The sequence below is a fragment of the Podarcis tiliguerta genome (assembly GCF_965153285.1).
Source record: "Podarcis tiliguerta genome assembly, chromosome: 5".
NCBI classification, from domain to species: Eukaryota; Metazoa; Chordata; class Lepidosauria; order Squamata; family Lacertidae; genus Podarcis; species Podarcis tiliguerta.
In genome coordinates this window covers 24,419,401-24,443,717 of record NC_139538.1, presented here as the reverse complement: position 1 = coordinate 24,443,717, position 24,317 = coordinate 24,419,401, and the positions used below count along the sequence as shown (strand labels likewise).

The 24,317-nt window shown below is 43.2% G+C and overlaps 1 protein-coding gene and 1 long non-coding RNA gene across 2 annotated transcripts in view; one reads left to right on the top strand and one right to left on the bottom strand.

Annotated features, from left to right (window-relative positions):
• LOC310678760 overlaps positions 1–24,317 on the bottom strand; it is a 204,263-nt gene that overhangs the window by 76,556 nt on the left and 103,390 nt on the right. The gene's annotated exons all lie outside the window — the stretch shown is intronic.
• LOC310678637 (mast cell carboxypeptidase A-like) lies at positions 799–19,789 on the top strand. The gene is made up of 12 exons (XM_083442877.1): positions 799–930; positions 6,423–6,607; positions 6,881–6,956; positions 11,052–11,176; positions 12,001–12,097; positions 12,718–12,819; positions 13,384–13,485; positions 14,457–14,567; positions 16,189–16,279; positions 17,023–17,225; positions 18,206–18,290; positions 19,537–19,789. The coding sequence occupies exons 2-12, from the start codon at positions 6,537–6,539 to the stop codon at positions 19,722–19,724; spliced, it is 1,251 nt and encodes a 416-aa protein (XP_083299003.1). The 5' UTR covers positions 799–930; positions 6,423–6,536; the 3' UTR covers positions 19,725–19,789.

Below are 24,317 nucleotides of genomic sequence, written 5' to 3'. Positions count from 1 at the left end.
GCAGCGAGAGGCCCCATTAGCTAAAGTGGTGCTTCAGGTTAAGAACAGTTTCAGGTTAAGAACGGACCTCCGGAACGAAATAAGTGCATAACCAGAGGTACCACTGTACTATCTCTTGAACTTCATCCCCTCCCCATCAGTTAAATTGGGAAAATAAATATTACAGGATTATTGTGAAGAGATTTCAATGGAGTACGTACATTAAATTCACACAAAGCAGTAGCAAATAAATAATACTTATCATTGAGAGGGAATGTTGGCAGGTTCTGCTTGTCATCTCACAGTGATTTACTTATGATAAAATCTGCTTCTGAAATCCTCCCTTCAGCACATTATATGTTTTCCAGGACATCTGGTTACACTACATAGGGAAGGGCAGTATCTCAGCAGTAGATCTCATGTTTTGAGGGGAGGGGAAATCAAAACAACCTTACCAGACAGCTGAAGTGGGAATCAAAGGCCACCATGGTGGGCAGATCCCAGGTGACTCCAGAAGGCAGCCCCTGCCATTTCCTCCCTGGGGGTGGGAGGAAACCAGCAGCAACCTCCTCTTCCATGAAAGGCCACTGTAGAGGTGGCATTGGAGAGGGCTGCCAAGGAGGTGGCAGAGCTCATCTTCAAGGAGTGTGCCACAACCATCGCTGTCACTATGGTGGCAGCAGCTGGCAATACAATCCTTGGAGGCCAGATCTGCTGCCCCTCTGGATCCTGTTGGCTGAGGCGGTTGCCTCATCTTGCCTCATGGATGGGCTGGCCCTGTCACTACCAGTCAGTCAGTGTAGTGGCCTAAATAGACCAATGGTCTAACCCAGTGTTAGCCAATTTCTTTGAGGACTGATTTTGCACTGGGACATGCCACAGCTGGAGTAAAGTCTGTTTCTGTCACAAGCACCAAAGGTGAAAGGACCAGAAGCAGATGGACGAGGGCAGGTATGAATCAAAGAGCAAGTTACAAAAAGATAGTCAAAGTTGGGCTGGTAATCAGGAGCAGAGCAAAGCAACTCTTAGCACACACAAAAATTGCTTGGACTATTAAACTAGGTTGTTCTTGAGGATTTTGTAGGGCTTGGGGTGTGCTGATTGGCTTGTAGAGTCAAATGACAGTATGAAAACAAAGGAAGGTCCTTTACGGGTAAAAGTGCAGCCTTGATCTCTAAGACCTTATCTGTCTGGCCTTCAGAAGTATACCTGAGTGCTGGTGGTATGGAACATAAGGGTCCAGAGAGTTGCTGCTGGATACCTGCAGGTTCAAGACACAGCCTGGCATGTTATAGCTTCTGGTGATGTGTGGCTTTTATACTGAACCAGCAGTGAAGGGAGCTGTTGCATGGGTGTGTCCCAAGCCATGATTTTAGGGAGAGCAGTCTGCACAAACCTGTGGTCCTGTGTGCTTGACTTAGAATCTATGAGAGGAAACCTGCCCAACCACTTCCTTTGTTAAGGTAATGATATTGGTTGACCAGTGAAACACTGCCATTTACATGAGCTTAGAGATTGTCATAGGGACAATCATGGGTGGGCCTTTTCCCACTTCACCTGACTAGATGTGACATCATCCTGGGAAAACAATAGGCCATGGTGGTGTGGGGGGCTTTGTGTGAGAGTTTTGGCTTTGTGCTGCTCCCAAGAGCTATGGACTTCCCTGGAACACTAATGAGGAAGCAAGATCCGTTGGGGTGTTAACTCAGGTTGTATATCTGTGTAGATCTGTATTGTGTCCCCAGTTAATTCAAGCATATGGATCTAATTTTCACCACTATGACCGCTTTTGCTCTCCATGAAATTTAAAATGAAAGTCCTCAAAAAGTCTGTGTTTTTGGTAACCTCTTGCAGACGCTGTACAATTTGTACAAAGAATGGCTGGATCTAGACACATCAAAAAAGCGTTCCAGGAAAAAACCTGTTGTAAACTTCATAATGGGAAATCACATTGGTGAAAGATGGGACTCCACAGTGCCATCTGGTGTCATAATAATAATAATAATAATAATAATAATAATACTAACAACAACAATAACAATAATAATAATTTTTTATTTATACCCCGTCCATCTGGCTGGGTTTCCCCAGCCACTCTGGGCAGCTCCCAACAGAATATTAAAAACACAATAAAACATCAAACATTAAAAACTTCCCTAAACAGGGCTGCCTTCAGATGTCTTCTGAAAGTCAGATAGTTGTTGATTTCCTTGACATCCGTTGGGAGGGCATTCCACAGGGCAGGCACCACTACCATGAAGGCCCTCGGCCTGGTTCCCTGTAACCTCACTTCTCGCAATGAGGGAACCACCAGAAGGCCCTCAGAACTGGACGTCATTGAATGATGGGGGTGGAGATGCTCCTTCAGGTATATAGATATATCAGTGTTTATAACGCATGTAAAGTGCTTTTTCTGTACTAATGTAGCTGAATCCAGTGTCAGCCAGGGAGAGAGCTGAATGCATGCAAGTGACTACTTGCCAAATGATATTGGCAACTACATAGCCACTTAATAAGATGGTCATTTTGTAACTTCCTGGCAAGTACTTCCCCAGGTTTCTGATTTACTGTGGAAGTGTAGTGGGATTTTCCTCACCATTTGGCTGGGTGATACAGACCACAGGCCTACAAAATGGCTTATGCTCACTTGATAAATTACTGTCCATCTATATATTCAGCTAGCTGTTGGAGCTTCTTGAGGATGAGCAATGGATGATCACTTAGAATGTTGCTTAGGCATTCCTCGGTTGCTATGACACCCAGGTATATGTGTACCAATTTAAAGAGAAATTGCCTTTTCACATTCTTCCTGCACAGACCAAAAACTTTCACATTAAAAATCCAAAGAGAATTAATTTCCTGGTGGGATTTAACATATCTCAGGCTGGGATGGAGACAACTCAGAACAAAGCATGAGGGTTCTTGGGCTGCACAGTTCCTCTCATTCTTATCTCGTCTTCCTGGGAGATTGGTTTCAACTACATTCTCTGTGAAGATACCTAAAGGGGAGAAACGTGAGATAAGAGAGCCACGGGGCATCTGCTCAGATCCACAAAAAAGAGATCCCTCTTTGCAGGATGTTTAACTGATCGGGTTGAGCCTGTGCCTAATGACTGGAGGAAAGCAACATAAGTAGGAAGAGAAAAGAGAAAGACAGAAAATATAAACAAGGGATTTGAACCATCCTCATTCTCATAGGATGCAGTCAGACATCGTCTTTATCACATCATCATAGCAAAACTGTGGTAAATGTAAGTAATCATGCCTATTTTAGGTGGACGTTGGATATCGAGAGTATGGCTACAAATCCTTAATTGTTTGATTGGTTAGATTAAGTGATTGTTAAAACCTCTTCATCCACTAATCCAATATGGCTACCAGGCACACTTCAAGGCCCTGCTTTTTAGCACCTAAACAACTTGAGACCAAGGTACCTAAGGGATTGCCTTGCCCACTATATCACTGCCAGGCAGCTGTGCTCTTCAGATGGGGCACTACTGAGAGTAGCTTTTGATCCTGAGCTTCACTTAGCCTGTCCTAGAAACCAGACTTTTAGAATTGCAGATTCAGCTCTCAGTTACTATCTGAAATCAGACACCTGCCTAGCCTGGTGGTCTTTAGGCACCTGATTATGTTTAGGCACCTACTGAAAACATTTTGGTTTAGGAAGGCTTTCCCGGAGGTGTAATTCAAGGCATTTGTGGAATTTCCGTTTATATTTGAGGAAATGGTTTTACTGCTTTCAGAGTTTGTATAGATGGCTTTATTGTTTTAGAGTATTCTTTATTTTATTTTGTTGTTCTTGGAGCTTGTGTTGCTGCATTTCGTTTCGTTTTTACTGTGAACACCAGTTCCAATGGCTTTATGTCATGGAGTGGTCTATAGACTTGGTTAATGAAATAAATAAATGAATCTTTAAAAGAGCTCACCAATAGCCAGGCAAGGTCTTTAAAAATGTTAGTAGTATTTTTTAAGTCGATGTCGTTTTTTAAAAAATACACACACACACACCCCTGTGTCATTCTGCCAGTGCAGAACTTCCCTTTCCCCCAGCTGAAAGTGCCCCCAAAGGAAAGCCCTGAGCTGGCCTGGGATCTATTAGATCCTGAACTAGCCCCATTGCTGTCACATGACTGACTGCATTCAGGCCAATTAGGGGCAGTTCTTACTTTAAAAAGCCACGCAATTCATTTAAATAGAGTGCATTGGAACTACAGATGGGTGCACCATCACCCCCCAAAAATTGAAAATGCATAATCAAAAGAGCATTTTTTTAAACAATCTAGGGTTGCTACTTTCTGGCTTTCCATTGATTTCTTCCGAATTAGTCCTACATGCCATATGTCTGGGTTTTCCAAGACATTTTGCCAGTTCAGTGAAAATCCATCCAGACCCCATTTTGCTGAGTGATTCCCAGATGTATGGCAGCCCTAAAAAATCATAAATTTGCTAATGTGTATGAAATATACTCGGAGTCGCAAAGTGATTTCATGCTCTTTATTCAGCTCATAGTGGTGAGGAGGAATGAATGAAAGTCCACTCAAAGTATCTGCTTTATATACATTATTTACACAATGGGCTGCACATGATTGGCTAATTCTGGAATTCTACTGTAAGCCAATCAGGTTGTGGATTCACTTATATTTGGAGCATGATTGGGTGGTTTCTGCCAACCAATCATACTGCTGCATTGTTCTAGGACCAATCAGACTGCTGCAATTTGGATCCTATTGTTCTAGGACCAATCAGACTGCTGCAGTTTGGATCCTATTCAACTCAGTACATAACAGTGTATGTACAGATACACATTTAGAAATAAATACTATCATTTATATAGAAATAGCATGCTATCCAAGTGTTAACCAGACTTGGACCAGACAGCCTTTCAAATAGAAGACACCCCTCTTTAAAGTAGGACAAGTGGCCACATGAACTTGGTGGAGTCCTTTGAAGGGGAAAGTTGTAATAGATGAAAGAAGAGTAGTTTCTGCAGTAACCACAAACCGTTTGGAGAAAGTGTCAGTTAGAAAGTACAGTATATTGATAAGTGGCTGATAACAACAGCAAAAAAACCGAAGGAACAGATAGGGAGATATTTCACTCTGTGGACAGTAAAGGAAACGAGACTAAACTAAAGATAAAACCTAATCTTGAATGTACCTAAAATGAAAAGATCACCATAGGGTCCAACTCCTTGACATGCCTGGAGGATGCCCCCCAGTGAACAAAAGGCAAAACAGCAAAAGAAGAATTGCTTGCTTTGGGGCTTTTGTCCTGAAAAATTGCATTCCTGAGGAAGGTACCATTAAAATCCAAATCGAATGGGAGCTCAGGGGTTATCATGGGAAGCAGGAAAGACGCAATGAAATAGGAAACTGGGGGTTCACGAGGACCTTGCAGAATTTGACCACCCACCTGCTCTTCGTTGAAGAGGAAGGAAATGCAACATTGATTTTAAAAAAAACCTGTAATTTAACATTAGGCCTCCTCCCAAAATAACCCAGGGCTGGGTTGGTGGAACCTAGGTTGACCCAGGGAAGGTTGGTCTGAGAAGTGGCCTTCAGATCGGTGCCAAAGGGCAGATCAGAGGGCTGTGCACACTGCTTGCTAGTGCTCCCTGTCTGCTTCCTCTCTTTCATCTCAGTATTTCCCTTAAAGGTAAAGGTAAAGGGATCCCTGACCATTAGGTCCAGTCGTGACCGACTCTGGGGTTGCGACGCTCATCTCGCTTTATTGGCCGAGGGAGCCGGCGTTTGTCCGCAGACAGCTTCCGGGTCATTTGGCCAGCGTGAATAAGCCGCTTCTGGTGAACCAGAGCAGCCGTTTACCTTCCCGCTAGAGCGGTACCTATTTATCTACTTGCACTTTGACATGATTTCGAATTGCTAGGTTGGCAGGAGCAGGGACCAAGCAATGGGAGCTCACCCCGTCGCAGGGATTCGAACTGCTGACCTTCTGATCGGCAAGTTTAACCCACAGCGCCACCTGTTTCCCTTAGAACTCAGCATTATTTGGCTCTGCCTGTCATTGGCTATGACTCCCCCTACTGTTGGTCTCCCAGCCTTCCCTCCTTCCAGTCTCAACGGACACCAGCTACCACTGAATAAAACCCTCTTTCTGGCTGCCATCCAGGTGATCGGCCTGAATGGCTGCCCAGGTTGATGTAAATGTAGGCTTCCTTAGTGTACAGAGTGAGAAGTCTCTCAAATGTCAGTAGGGCTTCTCCTGAATATCACAAACCCATATCTGGGCCAATGGAATTAAAATATACCCCTGAATTCCACAATAGGGTTTTTTTTTGCCTCCCTGTTCAAATTATGTACAGAAACATTACAGTTGGATGTAGCATCTCATGTTGATCACAGAGGTTTCTGGGAGGGTCACTCCCCTCATTAATTTGAAGGCACTAACAGGAGTTGTACTTGCATTAACTACAAACATAGGCATAACAACAGAAACCTCATATCATCCCATGAATGCCCCTGAGGAAGTCAGCTGATCTCACCAAGCAGAGGAATAAATATGACAGGCATTGATTGCTGCAGAGGAAAGGAAACATGAAGTCCCTGTTGGCTTTGGGCTTGATTGGCGCTGCTTTTGCTATCACTTGTCCCCGGCGTTTTGACAGGTATTTATCATTTATTTATTTATATCGTTCAATTTATAAACGGCTTGATTGCAAAAAGGAAAAAAAAAACGTTTACAAAGACGTAAAATAAAATAATGACATAATTTTAAAAAAACTTTAAAACAACTATTTGAAACTTTTAAGAAATAAAATCAATCGGAATCTAAAACCAGATTAAAAGACATGTCAACGTTCTACATGTCTGGACGAAAGCAGAAGTTCTTTCAATTAATCCTGACATGCTACTCACTCCTTGACTTTTATGTCCTGCAGTGCAAAGGTGTTCCGTGTGAAGCCTCAGAATGAAAAGCAAGTGAGCTTCTTGAAATCCTTGGCAAGCAAAATACCGGTAAGATATTTTTACAGCTTGGATTCCCTCCCCCCACAATCCACCACCCTTTGTGTTTCGTGTTGGATTGTTGAATATCCTGTAAGAATCAGCAAGGCTGTTGCTGTTAAGAAAAATAAAATCAACCTTGGGCGGTATTCAAATAATGCATCCTTTCGGTTCAAGGATTTCCACTTGTGCAATGGGATTTTCTTCCCCCTCTGCTCTTCCTGCATGTGCCCCATGCGCTCCCCAAATCTATTCCAGTTGCTGAAGAAGCAAAGTCTGTGGCTTAGCTATGCACTGTATGGTACTTCCTGTTGTTGGTCGTAAATCTCCTACCATCCAACTTCATTAGATGACTCCACAGATTCTAGTGTTATGAGAGAGGGAGAAGCTATTCTCCCTATACACTTCATTTTACCACACCCCTCCTTGTTCACCTTTTTTGCAAGCCCCAAACCTTGTAGTCTTTCTTGATAGGAGAATTGCTCCAACCCCCTTGATCGTTTTGGTTGCTCTTCTTTGCAACTTTTCCAGATTTTGTTGTTGTGTCTCTGGGGTTGCACCAGGGAGAGATCTGTCTGGCTGTGTCTGTGAAGAAGACAAGAGAGGCCACCAAAACACTCACAAGACATAGCATGAATTCCTCAAAAGGCCTGTGCATTAGGAATGGGGAAGCAATTCAGTTCAGTTTGCATTTTAACATGAACAGAACAATATGCAGATCCGAAACCTGGGTATCCTTTGAAATTTGCAGGTCTCCCAGTTTTGCAATGCTGCTCAAAAACAAAAACTGTTTACTAAATATACAGTGGTACCTCGGGTTACATACGCTTCAGGTTACAGACTCCGCTAACCCAGAAATAATACCTCAGGTTAAGAACTTTGCTTCAGGATGGGAACAGAAATCGCATGGCGGCAGCGGGACGCCCCATTAGCTAAAGTGGTACCTCAGGTTAAGAACAGTTTCAGGTTAAGAACGGACCTCCAGAACAAATTAAGTTCTTAACCCAAGGTAAAGGGTAAAGGGACCCCTGACCATTAGGTCCAGTCGTGACCGACTTTGGGGTTGTGGTGCTCATCTCACTTTATTGGCCGAGGGAGCCAGCATACAGCTTCCAGGTCATGTGGCCAGCATGACAAAGCCACTTCTGGTAAACCAGAGCAGCACACGGAACCGCTGTTTACCTTCCCGCTGGAGTGGTACCTATTTAGCTACTTGCACTTTGACGTGCTTTCAAACTGCTAGGTTGGCAGGAGCAGGGACTGAGCAACGGGAGCTCACCCTGTTGTGGGGATTCGAACCGCCAACCTTCTGATTGGCAAGTCCTAGGCTCTGTGGTTTAACCCACAGTACCACTGTATTAAAGAAAGTGTGCATATATATGCATCTATTGGTGAAAAATAACATGCAAAAATGGATTATATTAGGCAAGAATTGTATACAAAAAAAACCTGTATATTAGAAGAAATGCAGGCCCAAATGGTGGCGTTTTTTTAAAAAAAGTGCAAAGTAATGCATATATGTGGCAAAATGAATTTAAGATTGAAAAATTAGAAATCGAGAGAGCCCCAGACTGACAGATTCATCCCTACTATACATAGAGCTCTCTCCATGTACACCCTCATGATCCTAGGATCCTGATCAAACTTTCAGGAATCCTACAAATGCTACAGCCCTCAGACATTTGAACAAAGCTTACACTTCTACATGCATAGGGACAGTGGCGTAGCGTGGGGGTGCAGGGGGAGCCGGCCGCACCGGCCGCAACATCTGGGGGGGCGCTCGCACTCACAGCTCTCTGCCCCTACCTGGCTCACTCACTCTCTTTCACTGCAGTGCTGGCTGTGCGAATCCAATCCGAGCTGCCGGGTCGCCGCCCACTGTGGAGAGGGGGTGCCAGGCGTGCGGTGCAGTGCGGAGAGAGAGCGAGGGACTATCTGGGGGAGGGACAGTGCAGCGGGGGGGGCCGCAAATTACTTGCCTTGTCCCGGGTGCTGACAACCCACACTACGCCACTGCATAGGGAACTACCATCAGCCAAGTATGTGGAAAACAGTAGAGTAGTGGAACTTCACACCTTTTCCTGCTCAAATATCCACACATGCACATTTAGTGCAGACACTGAAAACCTGTGGCTAGGGATCTGGTTCTCTTTTCTTCACGTTCCTCTTGAAAGGGTAAAGAGGAATGTTGTCAATCTCCAAAAAAGGCATTAATTTACTGCAAAGGCCTTAACACCCATTTTGAAGGCATTATCTTTTCATACAAAAAATTCTCAAAACAGATTCAGAGCACAGCATATCTTCAAGGAGACCACAGGAGAGACACTTGCAAAGCCACTCAACACATATAGTGGTAAAATAGCTGTTTGTTGACTTGAGGCCAATTTGCTGCACTCGTCTTACCTCTGGCCAAAGTGCTTTGCTAGACAAATGTAAACATGTCTTAAAAGCCTTGACATTTTAATAGGACTTTCTTCAAAAATGTTGTATGATTTCAATGTTTTTTTGTTCCCTTGCAACTCAAGGCCTTTAAACATGCTTTGCCAGTTGTGAGCCAAATAAGAACAAAAAACACCCAAAACATAATCACCCTTGTCGAATGATGTGAGGTAAGAATATTGCGTGGTGAGTTCCCGCCTCCCCATGAGGAAATAAAGACACAGGACACAAGAATTCAGGTTAATGGGTCAAATTAGGCCACAACTTTATGGATTACAGGAATTGAGTGGTATTGGCTTAGGCATTGGTCCTAACTACTAACTGGCTATAAGGCTGGAAGGGTTGAACACCAGTGGGAGGAGTCCTGCTGAAGCACCTCAACTAGGACCTCCCCCCGGCATCACCGTGTGGGGGCGTGCCGTGGGCCCACACCTCCCTAGGCTTAGGACAAGGCCACGCCTCCCAGAATCCTTTACCAGACTACCCTTGCTTGGGGTCCCCCCTTCATTTGCATGACAATAGGACAGTACCCCCACCAATGCCTAACCGCCAATACTGAAGAGTTGTGACGGTTGGCTATGAGGTAGGCGAAAACCAAATGGCTGGTGCCAATTTGCCATTTGGGGAAATTCCTACCAGGCCCCTTGACGGCGACCGACCGTCGTTCATAGCAACGCCTTTAAACATGCTTTGCCAGTTGTGAGCCAAATAAGAACAAAAAAACACCCAAAACATAATCACCCTTGTCGAATGATGCGAGGTAAGAATATTCTTCAGAGAATATTCTCTGCTAGAAAATTCTCCTGAGAATATTTTCCACAAACTGTAAATTCTATGTCGTCTACACAACTGCTTTAAATGTACACACCTCATTAATCGAGAATATTCTCGAGAATATACTCCAAAAGATTATTCTCAAGAATTTAAAATCACTACCCTAGTCTAACCTCATCACTAAGTGACATTTTCCTCCATCCCTTCCGTACCAAGGGATTATTTTGAGGCTCAGCCCTAGCACACAAGTTTTCAATACTAGTTTTTCATTCCAAGAAAACACAGGCTGGCATAGAAATCTATTTTGATGGGTCTTCCTTGTGAATGCAAAATGAATCTTTTAACTGCAGCCTGTGCTTTTTCCAGACACTGTTCCTCTGTGGTTTTAATTCTCTGAGAGAAGATTGTCCTATTCTGTAGGATAGTCCTTTCGTTTGGGAACACAATGGTGCTTCTCCTCTGCAGCCGATAGAGAAACCATTAGGATCATAGAATTGGAAGGGACCCTGAGGATCATCTAGTCCAACCCCCTGCAATGCAGGAATACGCAGATGTCCCATACAGGGATCGAACCTGCAACCTTGGCATTATCAGCACCACACTCTAACCTTCAGTTTCAGGTGGAACCACTGTCCAAAACCCTTTGGTAATGTGGCAATGGATGGACCTAGGAAGAGCAGGTATTCCTGCAACAGCAACAGTAATCCAAATTAGAAAATTTAAAGTTATTCTAGAATTTGGTTGCAAATAAAATATTTCTGATCTTTCAAACAAGCTTAATATGGCCAGTTTTTAAGATGCTGGGGCATTTTATTTTGTAAAGCTAGAGATTTCTTCAAAAACGACATCCATGTTGACTTCCGTCTTGACTCCTTGACATTTCTTCCTGTGCAGATCGACTTTTGGTATCCAGACTCGGCATCGCATATAGTCAACCAGATGGAAGTGAATTTCCTTGTCCGTGCTGAACAGTCCAATACTACCAAGACTCTCCTGGAGCAGAACGGCCTACATTACGAGTGGGTGATGCTTAAATATTTGTCACATCTGGTTGCTAGCCATTTGGAAAACTGTGTAGATTCTAGCAGGCTCTTCTTATGTTCTTAAGAGCCAACGGAGTATCTATGGCAGAAATAATCAATAATAGTTTTATCCATGCAGAGATAATGGTGGGATTATCTGTGTACATATCCACACTGCACACTTAAACTGGTTTAATGTTCATTCTCAGGGGATCCTTGACACTCCAGGTACTGATGAATCTTCACCAAGTCGCAATTCCCAGGGGTTTTTTGTCAATTAAAGTGACATTTAAGTTATATAAGTATGCAGTTGTCCTATTATGCCCTTGGAGTTCTCATTTATGAGTAGAATTTGACCTACAGGTGATGCAACACATTTTTCTTCTTCTTCCTTAATTAGTTAATGAATCATAGCCCCAAGAAAGCAGATGTTCTTAGTTTTGTTCTGCTGCTAGAAAAGCTTCACAGCTGCTTGTTATCAGGTAAACCAGGCATGTCCAACTTTCAAGAGACTGAGATCAAAATTGTGGAGCTGAGATATACCATGTGTTCTCTGAATCACATTGGACGAACCATGGACTTTAACAGACTTGGTCCAGCTAAAGTCAGTTGTGACTAAAATGGCATTGAAACCAACGTAGAAAGTTTGTCACACATCATTCTCAATGGAATGGGAGTCACGGCCCACTTTTAGCCGAAATGAGCCCCATCATTGTTATATTAAAAGGTGTACAAGTCGTGCGATGTATAAAACTTACATATTGAATTGATCGTGGGCATGACAGTACATGATTTTGCTTGTGGTGTTTTGTATCATGCAGGATTTTATTTCAAAACCTGCAAGAAGAGATTGACAAGCAACTGGAAAGGAATTCTTCCACCAGCTACAGTTACACGAAATATAATGAATGGCACAAGGTACAGGATACATTTGATGACCTTAAGGGGAAGTATTCTCAGTAGTCAGAAGTAGCACTGGTTTCATTCAGATAGGACTGGGGACACAGCTACATTAGTAAAGAAAAAGAAAAAAGAATAAAACAGCACTTTGATTGCATTATAAGCATGCAACACCAGATGGTGCTGGAGAGCAAAAACAATTCTTTGCGATTTTACATAGCTTTTTTTATTATAATGATTTAATTTCTGATTTATTTATAGCGGGTGGGGCGTTCTGTATGTAGCTGCACCCCTGGTCTTATTTTGTGTAGCATCATCATCATCATCCCATGTATATCCTGCCATTCATCAAGTAATCTCAAGGCAGGTTACATAAAAACAGCACTAAAAACCAAACTGTATATCAAATACAAAATATCAAACAACAACTAAAATTAACAGTTGATGAACAAGTAACTCATAAAGGACCTGGGGTTCAGGCACCCCTGTGCTGGAAAGTATGAGACCACTGCTACTGTCCATCCATATTTTAGTCATCTGGTGTCGCAAACTTCAGTTCCAGTTAAAAAGGAATCATCTGTGCATCACTAGCATTTAATCTGCTGCTAGCTGAACAATTTATATTTTATTTTATTCAGATTTCTGCTTGGACTGCCAGAATTGCAGAAAAGAAGCCAAAGTTGATTTCCCGCCTTCAGATTGGAAAAACTTTTGAAAATCGGCCCATGTACATCCTTCAGGTATGACGCTCATTCCACAGCAATATTCAAAGAATGGGAAAGATACTCAAGAGCAGGGGTGGGGAATCTTCAGCCCTCCAAATGTTTCTGGACTACATCTCCTATCCACCCCAGCCAGCATGGTGAATGGGGTCAAGACTGATGGGACTTGTAGTCCAACAACATCTGGAGGGACAAAGGTTCCGGAACCTTCCTCCAGCATATCCTATTACTTTAATGAGAAAAACAAAAATACTTGTATCCAAATCCTATGCAAGGCTATGATCCATCGTAGGTTTTACAGGGCTCAGCTGGGCTTATTTTTTGAGGAAGAGGAAGTGTTTGTGAGATTGTATCCCTGGAAGCTATAAGGGTTTGCTACACAATTGCAGCATTGCTTAAAAGCGAAAATCCATTTCTGAAAGGTTCTCAGAAAGGAACTGACACATCTGTGTAGTTTTATGCACACACACACACACACACACAGAGAGAGAGAGAGAGAGAGAGGGAGGGAGAGAGAGAGAAAGAGAGATGTACCAGCAGCTTACAAATTGTTCCTAACCACAGAAAATGTTTCAAAAGCAGGTTGGGAAACAAAAGGACAGCAAAAAGGCCATCTTCATGGACTGTGGAATTCATGCAAGAGAGTGGATTTCACCTGCATTTTGCCAGTGGTTTGTGAAAGAGGTTAGTTAACAACCAGTCCTATTTACCTGCAATGTCTTAGTGGCTGAACCTCAGAAAGTTTCCTTTACTATGCAACACCTCCCAACAGCAATAATCAATTCCAGCCTGAGGAATGTCACAGCAGGAGACACAAGAGGGGGGTGGGATCAAAGGCTCCTTTCTGCCAGCAAACAAATTGTGAATGGGCTCCAGTCTGGTTTAAGAAAACATGGCATAGGCCACTTCCAGACTGTCACTATTTTGCAGGTGAGATTCAATCACATATCAGCAAATTTAGGCTGTGCGATTAAAATGGACTTGGCATGCTTGTGCAACAAGCCCCCAACCCCTGCAAAATCAGACTTTTTATAGTAAGCATAGTGGTGAGAAGACTGCATTGCAAAGTGCGGGACAACTATTGCTAAAAGTTATTGCTTTGCAAACCAAGTGGAATGAAGACCCAATAAATAGCAAATATTGCATAGTCTTTCCAGATCTTTGTGCAAACAAATCAGGATGAATGCTCAATAAACAGGCGATCTGGAAACGACCATAGATAGGAAGTTGACACTTTGCCTTTGGGATTGTTCTAGAAAAGTGATCTGTGATGATTAGGATGAAGATTAGCTTCTGCAGAGAATCTGTTGTCATGCAGTATGATGAGCTGCAGCGACAATCCTATGCAGTGGCGTAGCGTGGATTGTCAGCACCCGGGGCAAGGCAAGTAATTTGCACCCCCTAAGCCGTGGATTTGCGCCCCCTAAGCCGTGGATTTGCGCCCCTAACCCTAACCCTCAGATGTTGCGCCCGGTGCGGCCGGCCCCCCCTGCACCCCCCACGCTACGCCACTGATCCTATGTGCACTTATCTGGGAGTTAGGCCCACTGTGGAGAGTGAGACTTACTCCTGAGTAAGTTCACATAGTACTGCATTGTAATTTGCTTTTAATCCTTGAGTAAAAGTGACTTCTAAACCCTCGAATGTATCACCAGGCCATCAGGACTTACGGAAAGGACAAGGTTATGACAAATCTGCTGGACAACATGAATTTCTACATCCTTCCCGTACTCAACATAGATGGCTATATCTGGAGTTGGACTTCGGTACTGTACACATCTTCCTGCTTACAAAAGCTACTTTTAGCAACTTAAATCTTCATCTGTGATTTTAAAGGGCAAAAACTCTGGACTGATGTATAATGAAAGTGGGATATGTGTGTGCTCTTGTGGGTTAATACAGTGAAAACGGTTTGAGGAGGGCAAACAAGATATAATGAAATCCATACCTGCTCCAGAGCAACTGCCCTAATTCTGGCCTCATGTGCCCTAGACATTCAAAGCAATATCATACCACCTTGAACTGTCATGATTTTCCCCCAAAGAATCAACGGAACTGTAGTTTGTTAAGGGGGCTGAGAGTTGTCAGGAGACCCTGATTTCCCTCACTGAGTTGCAATTCCAATAGGGCTCTGGTAAGAAACAGTTTTGTTATACCACCTGGGGAGGGTGTCCTAACAACTCCCAGCACCCAAACTATAGTTCTCGTAATTCTGTATAGTGCAGATGGACCCCCTAAGGTAAGGTTACCAGATGTCCCCATTACCTGGGGACAGTCCCCAGATTTACAGATCAGTCCCCATACAAAGGGACGTGGGTGGCACTGTGGGCCTAGGACTTGCCAATCAGAAGGTCGGCGGTTCGAATCCCCACGATGGGGTGAGCTCCCATTGCTTGGTCCCTGCTCCTGCCAACCTAGCAGTTCGAAAGCACGTCAAAGTGCAAGTAGCTAAATAGGTACCACTCCGGCGGGAAGGTAAACGACATTTCCTTGCGCTGCTCTGGTTTGCCAGAAGCGGCTTAGTTATGCTGGCCACATGACCCGGAAGCTGTATGCCAGCTCCCTTGGCCAATAAAGTGAGATGAGCGCCGCAACCCCAGAGTCGGTCAAAACTGGACCTAATGGTCAGGGGTCCCTTTACCTTTACCCCATACAAAATCCATTGAAGTTGAAAAGTGTCCCTGGATTCATTGAAAAAAAATCTGGTAACCTTACCTAAGGGTACAAAGATCTGTTGCTCCTTTTCAAGGTCAGTTTACTGCTCATGAGCTCCAGGTGGCTACCAGTTAGCAGATTTTGAGCAAATCAGGAAGCCAGACAGACATTAATGAAGAAGCAACCATAACATAGAAGTACTAAGGGTTAAACAAGGAACTGGCCTACCTCCGTCCTCCACTCTGCTTCAGATATTATGAATTCCATACAGAGATCAGCCAAACCTGGGTCTGTTTCTCTGCATGTACCTCAGTTGACTCCATTTACCATGTACCAACCAGACTCTCATAGGTTGCTCCTTCCTAGCATATGCATCTCATTTCCTTGATCATGTGTGACCGTCGCATGAAATGAGGCACACCTCGCCTTCATGCTGTGGCTTACCTACACTAAAATGCCTTCTTTGTAGGAAATCCATAATAATTGGAGTAGCGCATGCTCACATGAGGAGCCTGAGAGACAGAATTTACAGTGAGAGGATCATAATGTCAAACACAAATTCATTTAGTGTGTTATATTTGATTGCACTGTCTTCCTAGTTTAAATATGAAAGTCTTCGTTTTAACTATGGGGGCTTTGTGCTCAAAATGAATTTAATCTGTTGATCATTTGTTAAGGGGTTGAGGGGGTCCATATATGGGTCTGAAGTCCCTCAATTGTTTTGTCGACTAGGATCGCTGTTGGAGAAAGAATCGCTCTAATGTAACCAGCAATAAATGTATTGGTGTAGACCTCAACAGAAACTTTGATGCTGCATGGGGCAGTAAGTATTCTTTCTTTTTTTAAATACACACACATTTGCAACTAAACCTTTGAATTTTTTTGAATATAACTCTGAAACCACACTATGTGAACATTACTTCCTCCCCTCTCAATTTAATGTTTTGGTTTCCAAGACATCTTGGCAATGGCAAAAAAAAAAAGGTCTTTTGTACAGCAAATATAAATTAACATGACATCCTTCTTAGCTTTGTTAAATTAGTTTTGTTAAATCAAATAAACATGCTACATCAATTCTTCATCCATTTTGGACTGGAGGGAAATTTTCAATTCAAACACTTTCAGGAAATCCTATATTGACCTTCTGTAGCTAATTAAAAAGGGACGCAGGTGGCGCTGTGGGTAAAACCTCAGTGCCTAGGACTTGCTGATCGTATGGTCAGCGGTTCGAATCCCCACGGCGGGGTGAGCTCCCGTCGTTGGGTCCCAGCTCCTGCCCACCTAGCAGTTCGAAAGCACTCTTAAGTGCAATTAGATAAATAGGTACCGCTTTATAGCAGGGAGGTAAACGGCGTTTCCGTGTGCTGTGCTGGTGCCGGCTCGCCAGAGCAGCTTCATCACGCTGGCCACATGACCCAGAAGTGTCTTCGGACGGTGCCTGCTCACGGCCTATAGAGCGAGATGAGCACGCAACCCTAGAGTCGGACACGACTGGCCCATACGGGCAGGAGTACCTTTACCTTTACCTTTTAGCTAATTAAAAGCAAGTGTTCTCTTCACCAACAGCTGTGGATGCTTCCAAAGATCCTTGTACTGAAAATTTTTGTGGACCGTCAGCAGAGTCGGAACCGGAAACGAAAGCAGTTGCAGCTTTCATCCGCAGCCATCTTTCTTCAATCAAAGCCTATCTGTCAATTCATTCCTACTCTCAGATGATATTGTTCCCTTATGGCTACACTTTGAACAAGGCACCCAACCACGATGAACTGGTAATATCTTCTCTAACCTGGCACTTTCCAGAAGTTTTGGACAGCCTTAGGATGACTGAGTTGATGGGAATTATAGTTCAAAAATATCTAAAAGGCACCAGGCTGGAGGGTGGGAGGGATCCATATTAGAGCAATACCTGCATTAGGCCAACCAAATATGTCACAAAATAATGTTCAAGCTTCTGAGTTCTCTGCAACTATTTATTTAGATTGTAACTGAAGCAAGTTGGGGGTGGGATGAAGGAGGAAACTTTTGAAAAGCCCTAAACGGCCTTGGTCCAGTATACCTGAAGGAGCATCTCCACCTCCATCGCGTTGCCTGGACACTGAGGTCCAGCGCCAAGGGCCTTCTGGTGGTTCCCTCGCTACAAGAAGCCAAGTTACAGGGAACCAGGCAGAGGGCCTTCTCGGTAGTGGCACCTGCCCTGTAGAACGCCTTCCCATCAGATGTCAAGGAGAAAAATAACTACCAAACTTTTAGAAGACATCTGAAGGCAGCCCTGTTTAGGGAAGCTTTTAATGTTTAATAGGTTATTGTATTTTAGTGTTTTGTTGGAAGCCGCCCAGAATGGCTGGGGAGACCCAGCCAGATGGGTGGGGTAATAATAATAATAATAATAATAATAATAATAATAATAATATGGTTCAATTGGGTATTCTGCATCTTTTGGATTGAACCCAAGGCTGTTGGGGGGGAGAGAACACACAATGGTTGACCCTCCAAGGTTCCATCTTGAGACTATGGCAATGTTAAGATTACATTAGACCCACAATTCATATATTGAGAAATACTGCTGTTTGATGTGCATTCCATCAAATCGGCTTCCATTGGATTTGAAGACATAAACCACATTCACTTTGCAGTTATATGGGTTCATATGGGACAAATAAGAAAACATCAGCCATTTCTGCCCCCATTTCCCTTTTTGTCAGAATATTCCACCACCACAAATGGCTTGTTTTGTTTTGTTTAAAACCAGAATGAACTCGCAAAGAAAGCTTCCCAAGCTATAGCCAGCCTGTATGGTAAAAAATACAAGTATGGGACATCAGCACTGACAATCTGTAAGTATTTGAAATACTTCATCTCTCTGTAAACACAAGACATTCGGAATCGTTGTGTTTAGGACTGCAAGGGCTTCCTTCACTACACATGTGAAAGAAAAATAGAAACTGCGACATGCAGATGTAGTGTTGGGAAAAGTGCCACCTACAGAATTTCTTCCTGTCATGTGCCATAGGAGCCCCACCACCACACAAGGTTGTGTTCTATTAACAACATCAGTGTAGAAAAGGCTTCCACCTATCAGTTCAGTTCTGGGCTCCTCTGTTCCTAATAAGAGCCTGGCTAAACCAGCTGGGGGATGATTCTGTTATACTGAAATTTTGCTCCTCTGAAATATACGGTACTCGGAGTCGAGTGTGAATTTCATGCTCTTTATTCAGCTCATAGTAGCAATGAATGAAGCTTTCCCCCAAAACATCTAGCTATATATACATTATTTACACAATGGGCCCCGCATGATTGGCTAATTCCAGGCTGCTCCTGTAGGCCAATTAGGCTGCGGAGTCACCTCCTCCAGAAGACTGATTGGCTGCTCCTGCAGGCCAATCAGGTCACTGATTCACTTCCACCTGGAGCTGGATTGGGTGGCTTCTGCGGACCAATCAGACAGCTGCATTCTGGATCCTATTGTTCTAGGATTCAGCTCAGTACATAACACCCTCACAAATAAGTAAGTTGCCCTGATCCCGGGCAGCCAAGGAGGGGGAGGCCTAGAGACCCTTTTAGACGTGTGGAGAAAGGATACGTATAAATGGAGTATTCTAAGCTCTATCCCTGACTGACATGTTATGAAGTAGAGGTGGAATAGAAAATCAATTCCATTTGCATTTTAATGTGAAACTACCGAATTCACTATCCTTCACAATTTGCCCTTTTCCAGATTTTGCAAGACAGTTCTTCAACCTAGTAATGTTTACCCAAAAAAGAGGTGTCTATTAAGGCAAAGTGTCCATAAAATTGCAATACTTGTGAAAATAGCATACAAAAATGTGCAATATAAAGGCTTTATGTGTTGCAGTCATCAAGTGTTGAGCATGCATGTGTAAATGGACCTTTGATCAAGGCTTAATTTGATTCTGCGCTCATCAAAGGTCATCCTCTAAACCTATTTTGAATGTCATTGAGAAGTCCTAAGAAACAAGATAAAATAATAAACAAGCAACAATAACATTTTCCTCTATTTTTTTCTTGCTGTGTTCTCTGTAGCAGGCTAGCAGCAATTAACTTTGTTGTCCTGTTTTGCAGATCCTTCCTCTGGTTGTTCCGATGACTGGGCTTACAATCAGGGTATCAAATATTCCTTCACCTTTGAGCTTCGTGACAGGGGCAAATATGGGTTCTTCCTTCCTGAATCTGAGATCAAGCCAACTTGCCAAGAGATTATGCTGGCAGTCAAGTTGATGGCCAGTCATATCCTCAGCCGGACAATGTAATGAGGACTACTGCTTTATGGTGTATTGCAGAGCTTTGGAAAGTAATAAATCAGCACGTTTACAGACGGAGGACTCAGGGTGTCATTATTAGCCTTGGATAGGAGACCAGGGATCCCTGGGCTGAGGACAGCAAAATATCTAACTAAGCCTCTTCCAGGTTCAAACATAGCAGCAGCTTCTTAGAAATCCACTAGTAGATCCCGCAATCGGCCTTCCTCGCTTACAAACTTAGGGAACAATTGGGCTGGCAAAGGAGGGCAAGTGGAATGTCTTCATGTGTATCATGTTTCTGAGACCATGAAAATGTGTAGTGTCATCTACCTTCAGAGTCACATCAGAAAGAGTTAAGTTGTGGGTGAATATATCAGACGACACAGTGATTCTTCAAACAGCTCTTGTTTATTCACAGACCAGAACAGAACTGAACTGAAGGGTTCAGCCAGCCTGCTTATATAGAGCTCCACTAGAACGCAACAGTAGCCATTTTCTGTAACTATCCAATCACTGAACATCACTTTCAATCCCTTATTTGCATATGTGGACCTGAGTGAAAACTATCTACAGTATCCCCCTGCTGGCCCAGGGTGAGAACTTCAGTACATAACAGAAAGATTCAATTATTCCTCTATAAATACAAATGTTTGCTTGCAGAAGAGCCATCACTTGATGGTAAAGCAATTGTTTTGGATGCAGAAGGTCCCCAGTTCATTCACTGGTATCTCCAGGCAGGAAATCCTGCTTGAAATCCTGGACAGCTGCTGCCAGCCAGTGAAAGCAATACTGAGCTACCTGAACCAATGTTCCTACTTATTTGCTTTCATCAAAATACAGTATGTATATATTACTCTTCATCAAAAATGGATTCCATGGCAATCTGTAATAGATAGATAGATAGATAGATAGATAGATAGATAGATAGATGATAGATAGATAGATAGATAGATAGATAGATAGGGACGCGGGTGGCGCTGTGGGTTAAAGCCTCAGTGCCTAGGGCTTGCCGATTGAAAGGTCGGCGGTTCGAATCCCCGCGGCGGGGTGCGCTCCCGCTGTTCGGTCCCAGCGCCTGCCAACCTAGCAGTTCGAAAGCACCCCTGGGTGCAAGTAGATAAATAGGGACCGCTTACTAGCGGGAAGGTAAACGGCGTTTCCGTGTGCGGCTCTGGCTCGCCAGAGCAGCGATGTCACGCTGGCCACGTGACCCGGAAGTGTCTTCGGACAGCGCTGGCCCTTGGCCTCTTTGAGTGAGATGGGCGCACAACCCTAGAGTCTGTCAAGACTGGCCCGTACGGACAGGGGTACCTTTACCTTTAGATAGATAGATAGATAGATAGATAGATAGATAGATAGATAGGTAGGCAACCCCATGATAAACATGGAGTCCTAACCTTAGGGATCCATGCATGAAATTAAAACTGGGGTCACTGATATAAATGTTTCTTGTCTATCGGTTTGCTCCCTTAGTTTCTCAAATGGCATGCAGGTAATCTCAGACCCATTGAGTTAGACTTGCCATACATCAAGAAAATTCCTGACACATCCTGCTTTTCGGAAACAGCAGCTTAAAATCATTATTTTAACCATTTGGGTTAAAAAGCTCAACAACTTTGAAGGTGTTGCAAGTTAAGATTCCTTAGATTGGAATCTCACCAACCTATTGTATCACAGAATCTTGTAAAGATAAATAAGAGTTTAGGATTTATCAATTTTTATTGCATGAAATTGTATTAGAGGTCTATTGAAAACCTGCTTTTAATTTTTTATTTACATTTTTTTAAAATGAATAGTATAATTGGGGGGGGGGGCTTGAACTTCCAAACATTCATTCCATCAGTAATTTAACTCTTCTCTTCTCTTCTCCAAACCATTTAACCCTTCCTCAAAGAACTAGAGCTGCCTCTTAAATATCCTTCAACCCTCCAAGTATCTCAATCCCATGGAAGACAAAGTCTTGATTTATCAAAATACTCAGTCAGAATGCTAGCATTTCGCATTAAACCAGCAGAGGGCATCAACACATCAGAGTGATGCTCTGACTAGGAAAAAATATCTTGGGGGGGGGAGCATTAATCTCATGGCAAGCTGCCTATGGCTATGCATCAGGATATGCAGAATGACTGTTTCAGAAAGTGTGGATTTGGTATGTTTGTCTTTTTAAATGTGAGCTGCATCGAATTCATCCCCAGTTCCAGAGAGAGAGAGAGAGAGAGAGAGAGAGAGAGAGAGAGAGAGAGAGATCCTTTCTTTTTCTGAAAAAGACAGAGGAAAGACTTTCAAATCAAACCTCGATACACTCCACTGTTGTAAACAACTTTTCTCTGGGTCCAGGTCTGATACTAGAAGTAAGGCAGGCAGGGTAGGGTGCGGAGTCTATTCTGATATGTTCAACAGATACTTGCAACTTAAGAATTTACACCAGGCATTCCTTAGACTATAATTCCCATCCAATGAAGTGATAAAGCAGATCAACAAGGTGAGACTGGTACCCAGGAGTTATTTACAACACTACAGAGTAGACCTAGAAGAGAAAAAGCACTCCATTATACAGTGGTACCTCAGGTTAAGAACTTAATTTGTTCCGGAGGTCTGTTCTTAACCTGAAACTGTTCTTCACCTGAAGCACCACTTTAGCTAATGGGGCCTCCTGCTGCTGCTGCTGCTGCACGATTTCTGTTCTCATCCTGAAGCAAAGTTCTTAACCCAAGGTAATATTTTTAGGTTAGCGGAGTCTGTAACCTGAAGCGTATGTAACCCGAGGTATCACTGTATTATCAACAGTAAGTAGGTGCTTACAGACACCTACTCGGTAGCAACAGCAGGTCACCTAACAGGCAGACTCTTTCTGCAACAGAACCCAGATGCCAACTCTGTCCCCATATCTACTAGGCAACACTATTAGAGGAACTAGTAATGTCAGCCCCAACACCAAGGATTCCTTCACCAGCTCACTATCTGTGAGATGTATTATCATCCACCAGCCATGCTCTTCTGCATTACACATAGGACAAACAAATCAGTCTCCATACAAAAGATTAAAGTCACCACCAGTGTGGTGTAGTGGTTAAGAGTGGTAGACTCGTAATCTGGTGAATTGGGTTCGATTCCCCGCTCGTCCACATGCAGCTGCTGGGTGACCTTGGGCTAGTCACACTTCTCTGAAGTCTCTCAGCCCCACTCACCTCACAGAGTGTTTGTTGTGGGGGAGGAAAGGAAAGAGAATGTTAGCCGCTTTGAGACTCCTTAAGGATAAAGCAGGATATCAAATTCAAACTCTTCTTCTTCTTCTCATCTGACCTCAGAAAGGGAGATATTCAGAAATCAATGGGATAACATTTCAGCCTCTGAAGACACTCTGCTGCTGATCTTAAGGTGGTCGTTCTTGAACAAGGGAACTTCAAAGGGAGACTCCAGCTTGAAATGACTCAGTAATAAGGTATAAAGTTCAGTTCTATCATCTGCGACCTCAATCACGATAAGATCCTTTTAACACACTGCATATAGACTCCCAATGCCTGGGTGTTTGTGGTACTACTTTTGGAATGTGAATTTTTTTACATGTATTTAACCTTTAACATACTTATCACAGTCAGGATTATCTATATCTATCTATATCTCTTTATCTATCATCTATCTATCATCTATCTATCTATCTATCTATCTATCTATCTATCATCTATCATCTATCTAATCTATCTATCTATCTATCTATCAATCATCTATCTATCTATCTATCTATCTATCTCTATTTTATTCCCCTGTGACCTCACTGCTTTTAATCTTGCCCCCACTACCATACAACTATGTGATATTGCAAATTTGGATAACCATGCATATGATGAAATGAGCTCTAGTCCACAAAAGCCATACCATAATAAAAAATTAAGCTGCCACAAATCTCTAACTTTTGCAGCAACAAACGAACATGAATATCCCCTGGAAAAATCTTTATTTTGCCATGTTTTATAAAGCTCTTACCCACGGATGAGGAATCTACGGCCCTCTATGTGTTGCTGGATTCCAGCTACCATAATTCTAGACCCTTAACCCTACTGGCTAGGGTAGATAGAAGTTCAACAGCATCTAGGGCCTACAGATTCCCCATTCTTGCTTTAACTATCTCTGAGAGTATGGGCACTTCCACACTGTCAGGTGCGATGCAATCCCATCCCAGCAAATTGACACTGTGCTAATATACTGAGTTGGGAGGTCATGCACAGCAACCCAAAAGATCTGACTTTTTGCATTAAGTGATGGTGAAATGCACAGGTAACTAGCCTAGGATAACACTTGCTTGGATACAATGCTGTCTAGCCTCCCCTAAAAACAAATCAGGATGAATGTTCAATAAACAAGTCATCTTGAAGCACACTATGTCTGTGAATCCCTTTCTGCCGTGTGACACCAGCTTGTCAAGGATCTATTTACGTGGCAAAACACATCTTCTACAAACTACTCTCTAAGGAAATGATTGAGTGGCTTCTGAGAATACAGAGGTTGTCCATTCCTGCGCTAAAGGATGGCAATTCCTCTTCAGACTTCCGACAAAACTATCTGTTCCAAACTATATTGTATAAACTGCTGGACTAAGTCCAG

What these genes read in the sequence shown, in the direction of transcription:
- LOC310678637 (XM_083442877.1), top strand. Translation starts at nt 6,537, where the DNA reads ATGAAGTCCCTGTTGGCTTTGGGCTTGATTGGCGCTGCTTTTGCTATC. An exon ending in TGTCCCCGGCGTTTTGACAG is followed by an intron (nt 6,608 to 6,880) that starts GTATTTATCATT and finishes TATGTCCTGCAG; the next exon opens with TGCAAAGGTGTTCCGTGTGA. An exon ending in CCTTGGCAAGCAAAATACCG is followed by an intron (nt 6,957 to 11,051) that starts GTAAGATATTTT and finishes CTTCCTGTGCAG; the next exon opens with ATCGACTTTTGGTATCCAGA.